At 34.8% G+C, this 16,745-nt stretch overlaps 1 protein-coding gene across 5 annotated transcripts in view; it reads right to left on the bottom strand.

Annotated features, from left to right (window-relative positions):
* Hcs (holocarboxylase synthetase-like protein) overlaps positions 1–16,745 on the bottom strand; it is a 52,835-nt gene that overhangs the window by 16,911 nt on the left and 19,179 nt on the right. For 2 of the 5 annotated variants that reach the window (XM_071585631.1, XM_071585624.1), the window contains exons 8-11: positions 5,886–6,246; positions 5,070–5,381; positions 4,190–4,343; positions 3,083–3,274 (exon numbers count right to left, since the gene is read on the bottom strand). In XM_071585631.1, the coding sequence (XP_071441732.1) occupies positions 3,083–3,274; positions 4,190–4,343; positions 5,070–5,381; positions 5,886–6,246 (1,019 nt within the window). The remainder of the gene's footprint in view (positions 1–3,082; positions 3,275–4,189; positions 4,344–5,069; positions 5,382–5,885; positions 6,247–16,745) is intronic. The other 3 variants (XM_071585646.1, XM_071585653.1, XM_071585638.1) reach the window with 2 other exon arrangements.

Below are 16,745 nucleotides of genomic sequence, written 5' to 3'. Positions count from 1 at the left end.
CAACAATTGTGTCGTGGCAATGCAGAGTGATATGGTCTAGCGATGAAGCACATATTAACCTCTCCAGCTCAGTAAATAAGCAAAATTTTCATTACTGGGTGACTGACAACCCTCCTGAACTTCACCCAAGACCTCTTCATAACCCCAAAGTGACAGTTTGGTATGGTGTGTCCTCCATAGGCATTATTGGGCATTACTATTTTGAATCTTGAGTTTCAACTGCTACTGTGAACTCTGTGCACTATTTTGAGATGCTGAAGAACTTTTTCTCCCCAAAATGGGGGGCTCTGGTGAGGAATATGACGCAGAAGCCTTTTGGTTTCAAAAAGATGGTGCCACGGCTAATACCACCCGTCGTTCATGCCAAATACTGGAAGAACAATTTCCCGGCCACCTGATCTCCTTACAAGGAGATGTTCCATGGCCCCCTCACTCCCACAATTTGAGCCCATGTGATTTATTTCTTTGGGGGTTTTTCATAGCTGAAGTTTACAAAGTTCGACCGAGGACCTTGGAAGCTCTTAAGGAAGCAATCACAGATGTTATTGCTGGAATAATGCAAGATATGCTGATAAGATTTTTCAAAAAAATTTTGAATGACTCAACAAGCATCGCTCACCAAGGTCGTCACCTGGATGAAATAATTTTCAAAGCCTAATGAAAAAAAATGGCATTGGATGTAGTTTTCAGACATAAAATTGTTTTATAATTATCTTGGTTGATTTTTTACAATTCTCCCGTCAAATCAAGGAATCCATTCTGACTCACCCAGTATATGATGAGAAAGGGATGAAATTACCAAGAAACCTGTCTAAGTAAGAGTTGGCCCAATAATATTTTTACTCGTGAACATCTGACAAAACCATTTTTAAATGTCACTAATGAATCATTCTGCTTTAAACAGGCTGTGATCTAGCAGGTCATGTGGTTGGTTTACTTGCAAATATGGACCAGGATAGAATGTGGTGGACTAATAATCAAAAAAATAAATTCCGAATATGATTTTCATTTAGAACAACCGGAAAGGTCTGGTGGGCTCCAATTCAAAAGCCATTTGAAAAAATGGAGTTAATTAATGTCGGCATTGAATAACAATTCTTCTACATTAACTTATTTATGTTCATAGTTCATGCAAGTGAAGAAAATCAAGCTGATAGATACAAAACATGTTTATATAGAGTCAAATTCTCCTTCAACTTCACAGTAGTTTATAGAGAAAATAACACATCCCAGAAGATAAAATAGTTGAATATTTAGTGCCCATGCACTGCTTGTAGTGAAATACCCTATTTTGTAGCCACGGCATCGTTTTTTTACTTACACAAAAGGAAATAATCATTCTTGCAAGAACCACAAATATTATCATCACAAAATATAAAAGATATAACAACAAAAACATGAAACTAGAATTGAAGAAATAAATGGAAAAATGATATTTAAGAGCCAAGCACGTAAAATATACTCTGTAGAGTAAGTCCTGAATGCACATTTACCCTGTTTATATTATTTAATTATGACAGTCATGCAAACAAGTGATACTGCCATCAATGATTTTTTTCATAATGTCCAATTTTGAACGTCAATTTTCAATAACTACAAAAATAATTTGCATACACTATGACTTGCTATTTGCATACTGAATGACAATCTTCTCCCTTAAGATACCATGAAGTTATTATCAATTTAACTTTTTATTTGATGCTTAGTTACTGTTATTATACTGAGATTATCAAAATTTGAATTTAAATCAACCATTTTCTACGTTTTTATGACACTCTCATACCACTAAAAGTTGAATGTCTGGGTGCTGCGAGTTTATTGGGAGCTATACAATATACGTATATATTAACAGAGGGGCAACATCCAAGTTAGCTGAATGTGCATTAAGTTTTGCAGCTGCAGCAAATGTTAGATGTAACTAAACGCACTACATTGTACATGTATAAATTGTATAAATTTATGACTCACTTGGGAATTTGTATACAAAGTATTTTCAAAAAAATATTAAAACTGTTGCTTATTACCAACTCAATACAGTGATATTAATGAAATCTGTAATCTAGGCAACAATTTTCTATGCCTGATGCAGGAAAAAATACTTAACAGTAGGTATTTTTATGGCAAATCAGCTTACGTTCATAAGTCAAAGATATACCCATTAATCCAGCCTGGCCCAAAAAATGCATGCTGATTTAAGAGCAAATTTTGGAGTAAAAAAGTTCATCTTATGGGCCAGATTAAAATGCATTATTTCCAGTATTAAGGTGAAAATACAAACTAAGAAATAACACCTAGGTAGAATCCTGAATTATAGCAGTGATGAAAATCTGACTCCAATTCATTGCACATCTATGAATACATCTCCTATGTTTATCAAGGACTGCAGTACTTCAGTACAGTATAAGCTTATTTAGGCATTATAATTTTTTTTTTTAAAGGGCACAACACAATAAGGTTTGCCAAAGTAATAATGGTTTTCAATATTTCAAGGAAGATGTATCACCTTTTGGACTACAAATTTAGCTGTGCAAACCTTAATGAATTCCAAGCTTCACTTTATCCCATATGATTATTTATTTCACTTGAATGTCTACTCTATTCCCACACCAATCACCTGTATGAGAAAATATATATATGAGAAACAAAACAATTAAGTGACCTTTTCAAAAAAAATTTCTAAAACATACATAATACTTTAATGGCTTATGCAGGAAAAGACTGTATTTTTAGATTCAGGGCTTTCACATTAGGTGAATTAATTTTTACCAACAATTAGATAAACACCTTTCCCAATTCATGATGGCAAAAAGAGGACAAGTATCTCACCCAAGATTGCAAGGAACGAAGGAACCAAGCAAGAGATTGCAGTGAGGTTGTTAATAATCAGAACTATTTACCAGCCTTCGATTGAGGCCAACCGTGGGGACATTAATAATCTTTATTTTTATATGGCCTGTATCTTATTTTCAAACATAATTTGTGATCTCATTAAAATTAAAGTTTACATTCTAGGTTAAAAAAAATAGCCATTTTCACTCAAATCTTTGAAATGTACAGAAGATGATGAGAACCATTAAACTACCTCATGCCGACCCAAGAAGTAGCCATTGGTGAATGTGGTCCCTTGACTGCCTTTGGAAGAGGGAGATGACGACACCGAGGGAGGGACTGAAGAGGAGGAGGATGTACTTAGACCCAAATGCGATGACATGAGTTCATTCATGATTTCGAGGCATTTCTGTTCACTCTCCCCTGTTCCTGTGCTCAATTTCACCTTGAAAATGAAAAAAAAGTTTTATAAACCATTGAGTGATCCATACAGTTTCATTCGAGAAGCATTTCTCTCTGTTTTCAATTCATTAAAATTAATGAATATTGGATGTAAAAAAATCGAAAATTTTAATAAAAATTGATTAATTGCAACAACAGTAAAATCTCCATTATTTGTGCTAATGGATACACAGATAACCGATATACACGGACAATATAGTCATGACATAAACAGATATATAAATGGAAACTCTCCCCAGTCATTCCTTGAGATAAATCCACATTTTTTAGCAATAGGAAGTATATTTTTTCTGCTTTCAGACATTTTTAAAAGGGTGGATTAATAGTTTTACAAGAGCACAAGACTATGAAGTGAAAAGCAGAATGTGTATTCCTCAAAAAGCTAAACCAATCTCACAGCCAGGAAAAAAACAAACGACTCACAAAGGACAAAATTTAAAAAAAGATTGTTGATTACGATGGTTAAGTTTCAATATTGATATCTGAGAGTTTACTGTATGTTTAGAATAAATTATTTCACGAGTATATGACGTTTCATGAGCTTGCAGGTTGATGGGCAGCAGATTAGAAGTGCATTTTATCCAGGTCCCATTGGAAATCTTCATGGAACAAGAAACTGAAATGAACTGAACACAAGAGCCACACCTCCGATATAATCCATTACTCTCCTTTCCTGAGGCCAATTTATTGAAATTACATCCTGAAAAATTATGCCATGATTTTTCAAAACTCCCATGCCTCTTACTATCATCAATATCTTCCAGATTTGCTGCACCTTTACTCTCATTCATTAACCAAGGAAACTACATACATACAAAGAGACATCAATTGCTTTTTGTCAGTTCCACATTATTCCATTTTAAGACAAAGCATACATATGATTTACTTATTTCCTTACCAGTGAGATGAGTATCTTTCCAGCTCCTGTTTGAGTAGAGATGAGAAGCAGCACTGGCTCATGACTATTATCCTCTGTTGCCAAAACTTTCAAGCTAACATTGATTTTACCTTGAGATTTGGCCAACTCCAGTGAGGTGGGTATTTCAGATGCCCTAGAGATAAGAGAATTTGTTTATTTCTTGAACATAACGGAACATACAAGGTAACACATCAATACTAATGGTACCTTATCTTAACTCCAACTCAAGCGTACAAGTAAGGATATAACAACTGAACAAAATTACTGTATTTTCCAATTGATAACGCACACATTATCTATACGAAAATGTTCAGATGATCGAAAAAATGACGATGCACGTTATGTAATGAAAATTGAAAAAATTGACATTTTTACACAAACACATCCGATATAGACATTTTTACACACAATATATATAATTTTCATGTGCATATATATATATATATATATATATATATATATATATATATATATATATATATATATACTACTCATTTCCACATCAAAGATCATTTAGGTGTAAATTTTTGATCAGAGGCATGAAAGGAATAAAATTTTTTTGTAAAAAATTTTACAAATGTAAGCATCCTTCCCTCAATTTTTTTCTTTCACTAAACACTGAGAAATAAACACACTTCTTTGTTCATGGAACTAAGCTAAACAATAATTATTCTACTTGGGGCTGCCAATAATAAATGATTAAATATGAATGCAGGATTTGACAGGATATATTGATGGCAGCATGCTGAAATGCTATCATACTTGAGGGTTTTGAAGTGAGGAGGTTAAGAAATAGAATGATAGTGTGGACAAACAATTATGTAGTTCATAAGATGGTAGAAAGTTAAATGCTTAATACCTGACACCGAGTGAACAATGAGGTAGTTTCAGGCCTTTCCACTGCTTGTAAGAAACCACACCCTTTGATTCAAGTGAGTCCTTCGCACTGCTAACAGCAGGGCAGGGGAGGAGCAAGCGTAGGAATTCAGCTCCAGGACAAACACACCAGACTTTTCCACCTTCACCACCATCACCAGATCCCGAGATATAATTTAAAATTGGCTTCACCATATCCCCTCCAAGTCTCCCGTGAGTGAAAAGCATACTTGTGTTATCAGCCCATGGTGTACTTGAGCACACTTCTGACTGAGAAGTAGAATATAAAACATATCTGCAAGAAAATGCCATTATCCAAGTTTGAGATGGGAACTGAAACATTAAAAGTAACACATAAATAGTAATGTGGAATATTTTCATAATACATACGGTCATACAAATGTGGCTAGCACTCTGACTTGTCTCAACAATAAACAGAGATCATGCTCATCAAATTTTTGCAGAAAATTTTATAAAAAATGATGAAATGGAAATTTCTAATAGGGTCACTTGAAAGTAAAATTAATATCAATCATTCAACAGTAACTCATAAAATGTGCATAATTTTATTTTTTCAACTATCATAAAGTCTCTTAGGCATTGATCATTGGCTAAGCACATATAGAAAAATTTCTTAAAGCTTATAATATATGGATTAAATATTAATGAAAATTATGCATTTTCATCATGACAGTACCATTTGAGGCAGAGGATTGGACTGATAGAGTAAGGTACTCATGTATCAGCCAATTTAAATACATCTATGTGAATCTTTTTCTTTGAATAGATTTTGGCTTACTTATGCTTCTGCAAGGTTGCCTCTAAGGCTTCCTTGGACTGAACAGCAACATCTTGGCTGCCAGTGCACAGGATGAGAATGTTTGGGGGCTTTTGGCTGTGATGAGGAGATGATCCCTGGGGCAATGGAGGAGCTGGACACTTGCGGGTTAAGAACGCATCATTGTCCGGAGGGGCCGAGGTGCTCCCCTTGCTCGAGGCTGTTGTGGACCCAGGCCCCTTGGGACTCCCTGATTTGGCTGAAGCAGTGCTTGCAGAGCCTAGGGAACGAATAGAGTCACTGCTTTTTTCTTTATCCCCAGGAATAAGTGAACCTGGCTGTTTCCCTTGATCAGATTTTGCATTCACTTTCTCTGCATCTGCTACAAAGAAAAAAAGTGGGAGGGAATAATCTCTTAGAAAAGATATAACTTTTACCCATTATTTTTACCATTTACGTGTAATTAGAAACAACCATATTTCTCTGATAGCTTATACACAAGGAAATCAGTAACCAGATGAGATGACCAATTAACACAATTAGTTGAAATTGCATGTATTTAATTCAAACTTAATTTATTTTTAGGAAAAAAAGGCTATGAATAACATTATTTTACAGAAGCATTTCACTTAAACAGAGTAAAAAAATTAACTGAACACCTGCATATTATTTGGTTTGTCACATCTCAAAGAGAATACATTTTAACATGACATTACTGCTTCTAAGTGGTGGTAGGTGATTAGTGGTGGAACTGGTGATTTTAGATGAAATATTCCTTCCTCATTTAATTAATGAAATGTTGAATAATATAAAATTAATTTGTTTTACTACAAAACGCCAACTACAATAAAGTAAGTACCTCCAATTATATTCACTTTTAATTGTGCTCACCTTACACTTATTTTGATAAACTATATTTTTTCATGATCGTTTGCCATTGAGCAAATGGCCATGAATTAATAAAGTTTTTCAGCAAATGGACTCAAACTCTTTACGTTTTATCTCATGGGCCAAATTAAGAACTTGGTCAAGTGTTTCCAAGATATTTAGGCTTATTATATCAAATGAGTTAAATATATTTAACTTTATTTTATAAATTAACATGGGATACTGATGGCGAGCAATAAAAATTATCAATGGAGCTCTTCATTGATATAAATAGAACTAAATTTTAGCTACTCGCAAGGGAAATAGTCTATTTTATTTCTAATTCCATATATATGTTAGAATAATTACTTTAATAATGCACTGTTCTTAAGTGTTTGACTAAAAGTCATAGAAAAAGAATAAAGCCTCCAAGACCAATAATTTGGAGTATACTTGTACTTTAACAAAGAGTAACATATTTTTTCATAAACAGATTTGAATAAGGACTTCTTGAAGTGACACACATTTTCACGTGCCTTCATTATAGGAGGCTGTTTATTGCACGTGATTCTATCACTAGGTTTACTTTAATTATGAGAACTATCATTGATGAGCAAGTTTATACCACACCTTTTGGCCCAATATTCGAACACAAATTAATGTTCTTGACACGTGAGTGACAAATCTTGCACAAAAATGTACACTGTAATATTGCCACGCCATGTGATTTGGTAATCTGTCGTTAGCAACAAAAGCACTTACAGTGAACTCTGGTTTTCGATTGAAAATGACTATCAGAGTCAACTGTTACAAAACAATCCTCAATTACAAAGTCTGGACTAACCCAATAATCGTGCATCATTGATAAAGTAGAGCGAACATGGCAATACTATTTTAGGTCAACACCAAAAATAGTATATAGTAATGGTCCAAGAATAAAAGAGCCATGAAAAAATTTCATAAAAAGAAAACCAGCATGATCTCACTGGCCAAAATGAAACTCAATTTTTAAACATACAGATGATATCAAGTTTTTTCAAAGAGCTGCTGACTCATAGATAAGGTAGCAATCAGTTTGCAAAAATGAAAAGAGTGACAAGAGAAAACTTGACTTGCTTACAATGAATAGAAAAAAAACAATATTAGAGGCCCATTCAACACGTCCCAATTTCTATTCATCTAATATTTACAATTTTTTCAAATCTTTCATGGTACAATGAATGGTTAGTGTCATTGCGGGGATGTGAGGAAGGAATTGAAAAACAGCATAGTAAATAATGTCTCTTGGCCAATGACTAATCTAAACTTCATACAGGAACGGAGATATAGAAACAAAAGATTTTAATTGCTCCTTAAACATTTGTAATTACAACTATCATAAATGAAACAATTAAAACTTCCATTAAGTCTTAAAAGTAATCAGAGTTGATTGTAAGTTTGAGTATCATGAATGTAATGATGATATTGTACTTTCATTCTAATAGATGCTTTATGAAATCAGAAAAAATGTTAATTTACCAAATCATTTTTTTTCATTCACTAGCTCTTATGCTAAATTTCAAACAACTTTTACCAAAATATGCATACACCTGTACAACAGAATTCATAACATTATTTACACTATAATGTGTACACTACATGGAATATTGATCAAACAAATAAGAAATTTAGGACTTAAGTCAACAAGGATAATAAATATGTTAATTTATTCTTAACTATTATGCTGATACCAACTAATAAGCACTACTATATGATATGCATCATTATACAGCATAAATATTTACATTAAACATGAAGTACACCCAACTTTGTCATATTCCTCAATATTAATTATTACAAATAAGTAAAATATAAGCAAATATTTCTCGTGCAAATTTGATATTTTCTGTTTTTCAATGAATTGGCTAAAGTTCTATGAAAACTGTCAAATAAGCTAATAATCAGAAAACTTAATGAATGAAAGACTCTCCATTCTCGGAATATCACCGCGTAGGTTGTTTTCCTGACAACAGTTTCACCCGTGTTTCAACGAGCATCTTCAGGTCACTTCGACCTGAAGACACTCGTTGAAACTCTTGTCAGAAAAACAACCTAAGCGGTGACATCCCGAGAATGGAGAGTCTTTCATCTGAATGCCGTGAAAATCTACGATCCCAAACTTAATGAATGTTCAAACATACAAAAAATGTCAAGTATTTGCCTCAAACATTTCACCAGACTGGCAAGTAAGATTCATATACCCATAATTTCAATTCATATTAATAGTCATTGTGTTCCATTACGTTAAGAAAAGGAGAAAAGTTATGCTAGCATGCAAGTTCACCTTCATGCATGGGAAATTCCAATTTCACTTTTAATATAGGTAACTTAAGCTGTAAAAAAATAGTGTAGCTAATACTCTCATGCCAGTGCAGACTCTCAACTCTGAAATTAATTAACTAATACTCATGGATTAAAATGCTCAAAACATGACTTTACTTCCATGTTAACCACAAATGCTAACTTCTTGACAAAATATAATGCCATGTGCATCAAGCCCACTGAGAACTGAAAATTACAATCGTCAGAATAAAGCATTATTATAGAAACACTGTTAATTATAAGCTTCAGCAACAAATTTGGCTGCCACATTAACATCAATGAATGCATTGTTTATGAATAAAAAGTTTTCCCTTTACTATATGTATAAAAACTAAAGAGTACAATATAATACAGTATTTGTAAACATAACAATTTCAGGTTAAACTTTGTGGAATTCCTTCATTATGAGGGTAAAACGAAACTTAACATTTCCACATTAAAGATTTAATATTTCACGACCATGGTTTTGATGCTGTGCATCATCATCAGGTAACACACATCAACATTTTTCGAACTTATATAGCCTGGCTCCAAGAAGGGAGTAAGGGAGAGGAGACAGGGTAAGGTAAGGGGAGTAACGGAGAGGGGGTAAGTTGAGTTTAGGTGCAGCAGCCTATTAGTGGTCTAGGGGAGGGGGAGGGTATGTATTGGAAGGTTACTGGCTCAAACTTGTGAAAGTTTATATTAAGTGATCATTAAATAAAAAACACAAAGTAACACTCCACCATTCTTAGAAATAGGAGCAGGAAAAAACAAACACATTTTGTTCTACATTTAATTAGGGGGGGTGTTTATCTACAATGGTTTGACCTTTATTAAGGGATGGTAAAAGATCATCACTGCCTTGGTGGGGGTGGGGTTGGTGCGGAAAGATAAAAAGACGCCAATATCTTTGCCCCTCTCCCCTTATTTCTCTCCCTTCTAGATAAAAGGGTGTATGTATGTATAATACGCCACATGCACTCATTCTGCACCTGAAGATGATTTTGTACATCAAAATCTGATTGAAAATAAATTGTTCCTAGTAGAAAATGCAATTGTTTTTCATGGCATCTCCCACAGTTTCTTGGAATTTTTCAAAGGTGGCACACAACTAGTGTTTAAAGTTGGCTTCAACCATGTGGACTGTGGTACAATGCCCATGCCTACGAATGTCACAGAGACAATATATGCATGGCATTTAGTCACTACATCTTGTTCCTTTAAAGCCCCCAAAATCTCGGAGTGTAAGAGGATGCCTTGGTAGCTTAAATGTCTAAAGCACTCGGCCAGATATCGAAAGATACAGGTTCAAATCCCAATCAAGGCAAATGATTTCTACACTCTGAAATTGTAGTATTATAATGCACATTTAGCAGATGACTATGTTGAAAGTTACTGTCACAGAATCTTCTGGTGTTTTTAGAAATTGTTTGGTCATTAATATGTTCCAATTCCACTGAATTGATACCTGCAACCAAGCAAATCATTACCATTCTCATTATACAAAGGCCACACCCACCTGGACTGCAGTCTTGTGAGTGTTGACTATTTTATTCTTAATGGACTTTTGAATTATCTATTAACCATGAGCACTGAGCAGGGAATGAGAGCAGTAGTAAGGGTGGAGAGAGTTTCTTGGATTGTGCCCATTGAATGATATAGCAGCAGATAATTGAAAACTTATTGGATTGAGAATGAAAGAACTATGGAGTGGATTGAAAACTAAACGTCATAAATCATGTTTTTTCCTCATTACACCGTAATACTTCTTGCATTGTCACACAAATGTGATATTTCAAATTCCGCCAGCTTCCATAGACAAAAAATTCCTTCACACTTATCACTTACTTCCTACACACATAATTCCTGGTACATTCTAATTTTCCAATATTCGTGATCAACCATAACAATTTCAATGAAACTCGAAAAATTAAATATTGACATGTTGATAAGCATCCTTCTTTCCGAGACAACAGTTTCATCTCAAAATCCACACTCATTTTTATAGTATGAGCTGAGAAAGACTTCAAAACAATAGCATGTTTTTGTGAGAACTTTGATATCAAGAAGCAAATACATGTGAACACATTTGCATTTGTTCAAACCTAAGCACTGTTATCTCTGCACCCACACAGCCAAGGCTACGAGGGCGGTTCAATAAGTACCCGTGTTAGAAATGAAGAAACCATTTTTTTTAATTTTCAACATAGTCCCCTTTTAGAAAAATACACTTCTCCCAATGTTCTGACCATTTTTTAACCCCTTCAAAAAATAGGATTTGTCGAACTCTCCAAAATACGCCTCAGTCTCGGCAATAACTTCCTTGTTTGAGCTAAATTTTTTTCCTGTGAGCCATTTCTTCATGTTAGGGAATAAGAAAAAGTCGCAGGGAGCCAGATCGGGTGAATACTGGGGGTGCGGCAGCAATTCATAACGTAGTTCATGCAGTTTGGTGGCGACAACTCTGGATCAGCTTGTTGTCCACTGTGAGCAATCGCGGCACCCATTAGGCCGACAATTTTTTCATCGCCAACTTATCATGGAAAATATTAATTGCCATTCCGGTCGACACACCCACGGCCTCTGCTACTTTACGCACTTTTGTTCGTTGATCAGCGAGAATCATGGCGTGGACTTTTTGAATGATATCCTCGGTCTCCACGTTTTCCGGGCATCCTGGTCGCTCCTCATCAAAAACAGAAGTTTGCTCATGTTTAAATTCGTTGAACCAATATCTCACTGTGGTCATATATGCCGAAGTGTCCCCATTAACAGCATCCAACTTTACTTTTATCTCCTCGCATTTCTTCCCATCCAAAAACAAAAAGCGAATTACCGAACAATACTGCTCTTTTTCCATCTTAGCGAAAATCACTAAACACGTCTTACTCGAATGGCTACCAAATCCAAACTAACTTTTAAATCTGTCTGAAACTTGTTTTGCCATCGTTTGATAGATGGCAGCACACGGTGATAACATAAACTTCCCCCAGGAATGCCCTTTGCCGTCAAACACGGGTACTTATTGAACCGCCCTTGTATTTACTTTATAATCTGATGTAGCAACTCTCCCACGGATACGTGCAATTGTTGCCCTATAAGCACGTGCTGCAAAACTGAAAACTACATTTTTATAGGCCTCACTTTTATTGATACAAATTGAAGGATGGAACAGGCAAGTACAAGCCATGCTATTTATTTAAAGTGAAGCAGTGCCCAAGCACATTAAAAATCACTAGTTTACAACATGTGATTCATTTTGTAAACACAAGGGAAAGGCCTCGTGGCACAACTTCAGATGCTCATGAAACTATCAGATAACTAATCAATTTCAAGAAATTATGACTTCAGGTCCAACTATCTGAAGATATTTTAGGGTTGATCCTCCATTTTTTGGAAATATTATCCATATACTTTTCTATTCCTTAGTATTTCGTGCAGATAAAATGCTGAAATTATTTAATTTGAGAATATCAAAGCATTTGAGGAGCTTTATGTACATTTATGTCCTAGAAATAAAAGACCGTAGGCAATGATGTAATCCACAAAGAGAGAGTTATAAAATAAAAAGCCTTTTACAATGATTGACCATCAGCAGTACTAGTTACTTTAGTATCAAACCAGCTGTGAATTTAACACTTGTGTACAAATTTTTAACCATCTTAAAAATCAAGAAAAAATCTACAGAACGCAAATAATGAGGGATAGCTTGCACTTCAACTTGGTTCTTGACTGCTTCCATTACTATAGTTTAGATAACCTAAAAAAAACCTAGACCAACATGCTGAAAGTCATGATGCTTTGCAGACTACTTTCATACTATGTATTTGTAAATATGCACCTATTAAAGAGTTTCTGAAATTGAAGCAGTGATCATTGTAATTTTCAATACAAATAAGACTCCGTAGTGAAAATACTTCACATGCATCAAAATGGGTTCATCAATATTTCAGTCCCACTATTTAAATCATGCCTCATGGAAAATTTTTCAATTACCTGATGGATTCTTGTCCAAGAGGATACTGCAATTATGTATTACAGCACAAGATAGTTACACAAATGATGAAATTCAATAGCATATTCATACATTTCAGACCATAAATTCAAATTAGACCACATAGAAAAAAGAAATGCAATAAGAACTCTAGAAAAAGAGCCATAAAAAGACACTGAATAATATGCAATCATTCCAATCATACAGATCACTGAAAATACTACTGAAGATTTCCTGATTATTTCCTATTGAAGTTTATCAACACCCAGGTACTTGCAGTATTCTCACCTTAAATAAATCATGTATGAACAAACATGTAAATCACAGGAGTAAGACAGAGAGTATGTTCTATAGGATACTATATGCAGGAAAGCCAACATTTCCTTACGTGAAAAGCATGAAGCACTGTGTTACTACCCTGTTTATCAGATAATGATATCAGCTGCCATGAAAACAGAAAATTACTTCCATGAGTTTTGAGAAAGATATAAACAAGCATTTCAATCTAATGATCAAGGAAAAGGAATAAAGAAATCACATGATTAAACAACACAAAAATGTAACCATTTCTCCTCATTACTGTTCAGACATGATAATCAAGTACAACACCAAGTAAAAAAATCAATATGGCCCATGAGTGAAGGATAAAGTGCCGATTTATCCCTGTGAATGTGAATTATCAAGAACAATTCCCTTACTCCCACCACACTTATTGTTTGTTGAAATATAAGTGGGAATATATGGCATACATTAACTCATCAGATATATCAGCTGAGAGAAGTAAGTTTAAATACTGGTCAAGTGATAATGTTTCCATTGTCACTTTCCACGAAAAATGCATATCAAATGACACCTGCATGCATGTTCTACCACTATGTTGTGGTGCAATTTCATCACAGATCAGGATTACTTCCCATTAAAAAATATTATTATCTTGCACAATAATGTGTTTATCTATCATTTCACTCTAACTTGACCTAATGCATTAATAACTTTCCCGACAAATGGTTGACTAAGTTTTAACTTTTAACAACTATAATACCTCTATACACTACCAATAGCACCCCTTTTAAGATTAAAAATGTTTTGTTTAAGTGATCCCTGCAAACCAGCACCACCTCACCACTACTCTAAATCAAATGTATCACATGTGGCAGAGACAAAAAACATAAGTCATTGACTCAAGTGTATTTAACTAATAACATTAACAGGTATGATTTCTCCTAAAGTACCTTCCCTTATGGACTGGATAACACCAACAGATTGGTAAGCAATTCTTTTATCTTGCATAATGCATCCAAACTGTGTACTGACTTCAGTAACACCATCACACTCCTGTGGTTACCACAGATTACTGGCCAAACTACACCTTGGGGTCTTTGTGCAGTGGTAGGCCCATTATGGAATGGAGATCCCAAGTCATTAAAATGGTCAAATGGGTTGTTTGTGTATGAAGCGAATGGTAACTACGGCCCTATGAATATTATGGGAAGAATCAATCACAGCTGTACTCTTACAAATGGTGGGTTGTTTGTTCATGTGGATCCCTCAACGGGAAAGGGATTCTCTGTGGCTAACTTGGCAGTGTTAATTGGATTAAGAAAGCTGACTGGTGAGAGGATATAGGGGTAAAAAGAACCCAAAATGAGAGCACAGAATGAGCATGTGGCCCAGCAAGGGTTTCCCTGGATGGTACCTAACCCTGCCAGCTTTAACCTCCCCTAATCCCCTCCTTTCCACTCCTCCCATGCCCACCCTTCCCTACTCTCTCATTCATCTTGCGAGTGCTTCAAGCAATTGTTTCCTCTATGCTTTGATTTCTTGTGATGAGACATTGGTCATCAAGGAGTCTCAGAAAAGAATTAATGTCTTGAAATGAGCATATGCTGCCCATCACATGCATAATCTTCTGATTATTTGCAAAAGACAAAACATTAGCAATTTAAGATCATTAAGTTTTCCCAGTTCTTTAACTGTTAGTAACCAGGTCAAATTACAAGTAGACGTCTTACTACTATTGCTATGCAACCACTGGGACTGAAACCTTGATTGATTAGAAATAATAGATAATCTTGGCCCCAAGGAGGCCAAGAGCATCTATTATTTTCAACAAATGGGCCCAAAAGAAGCTATTTCATTGTGTGAAAACATAATTTTTATAGAGAAGTGGATGCAAACTTAAGTGCAGGAAATGGTGCAAAACCTGGAAGAACTTTTGGGCTGTTTCATCATTCATGCCTTCCTTACAATAATCCCTGCTTATAATGCAAGTACATCATGGGTCAAATCGGGTTATTGGGTTTGCATTGCTTTATCAGGCAGCAGAGGAAGAGGATATTTTCAACTTACTTTTTCCATTGATGAACAATATTTGGAAACAACAAACTTTTTCAACAGAAATTACTAGCAAGAAACATTAAATACGCCCTTCAAGATTCAATGATCTCATAAAACTATACTTAGTTTTTTGACCCTCATACATTTTTAACAGTGATTGTAAGAAAATGAATCAGAAAGAAGAATTGTGAAAAAATGAAAACCGATTCAGAGAATATAATACTGTTGTTCATATAGTACTGTATCTTGCCCACCTATGATTCTGAAAAAACATGCACACAGTGGAAAGTAATAAAGTGACCGGCTAATTGCATACCTACACCATCTACCCCAGAAATAAGTAGAATGATTATTTTCCAACCCACGATTTGTTATCGGAAGTATTTTAAAGGTAACACGACCAACATCATTTGTCTGCAGGCTATTACTGCATGCAGACTGCTGCTAGACAGAACCCATTTGAGGGTCACTTCATGAATCCCAATGCCATGTTCTATGGAGCAATGTTACGCAATCAAAGTTTGTGTTATGCGATAAAAATCAGGTTTGAAGGCCATGACCATGGTTAATGATGTTTATAGAGTTGAAGCAATGTCCCAAGGAATGGTTTTTGCTAGCACAATATGTTCTGGGAGGGTAAAGAGGATGCTGATGATGAGGCATGCCCTGGGTGTCCATCAACAACAGAGTATGATGAAAATGTGCAAAAAGTGAGAGACACGCTCAATTCCAATCGAAGCCCATTTCTTTTCCCTTTCTCTCCACAGATTACATAACACTTTTATCCTGTCCTTTTCTGTTTACACATTACTATCAATTGTACCAATACATTTGAGGATAAATTTTTGTTTCTCATGAAATAATCAAGATACCATTACAAAAATACATGTTAGAAATATTTTCATTATATATGTATATTTTTCATTGACAGACTTCTTAATATAAAAATTTGTTAAAACTAATATCATTTCTCTGATCATTAAGCACTTATTCGTGCAATCCTCACAATCTTTGAGTAGGCCTACATAGCAGTCTATAATTAATCCACACCTAGCATCAAAATCTTATGGATGCAAACTACTCACTATCTCTTCATAATATTACTATTGACATAGTTTCAAAGGGGGTAAAAATAACTTTCAAAAATCCATAATGTGGCAGCAAAAATTATTGTAGTAACTGTTCTTCAAATAATTCTTTGCTGCACACTTGGACATAAATGATAAGGCTGGTTAAAGAAAAAGGTTTTTGTAAGGAGAGCTTAATGAGTCCATTTGGAGATTTAGCAAAATTTTCATAAATGATTCTGGTCCTTATCATGCAAAATACATGATCTGTGC

Source organism: Hetaerina americana, unplaced genomic scaffold (assembly GCF_022747635.1).
Source record: "Hetaerina americana unplaced genomic scaffold, ioHetAmer1.1.p SCAF_1, whole genome shotgun sequence".
Classification (NCBI taxonomy): Eukaryota; Metazoa; Arthropoda; class Insecta; order Odonata; family Calopterygidae; genus Hetaerina; species Hetaerina americana.
This window is presented reverse-complemented; position numbering and strand designations above follow the sequence as displayed.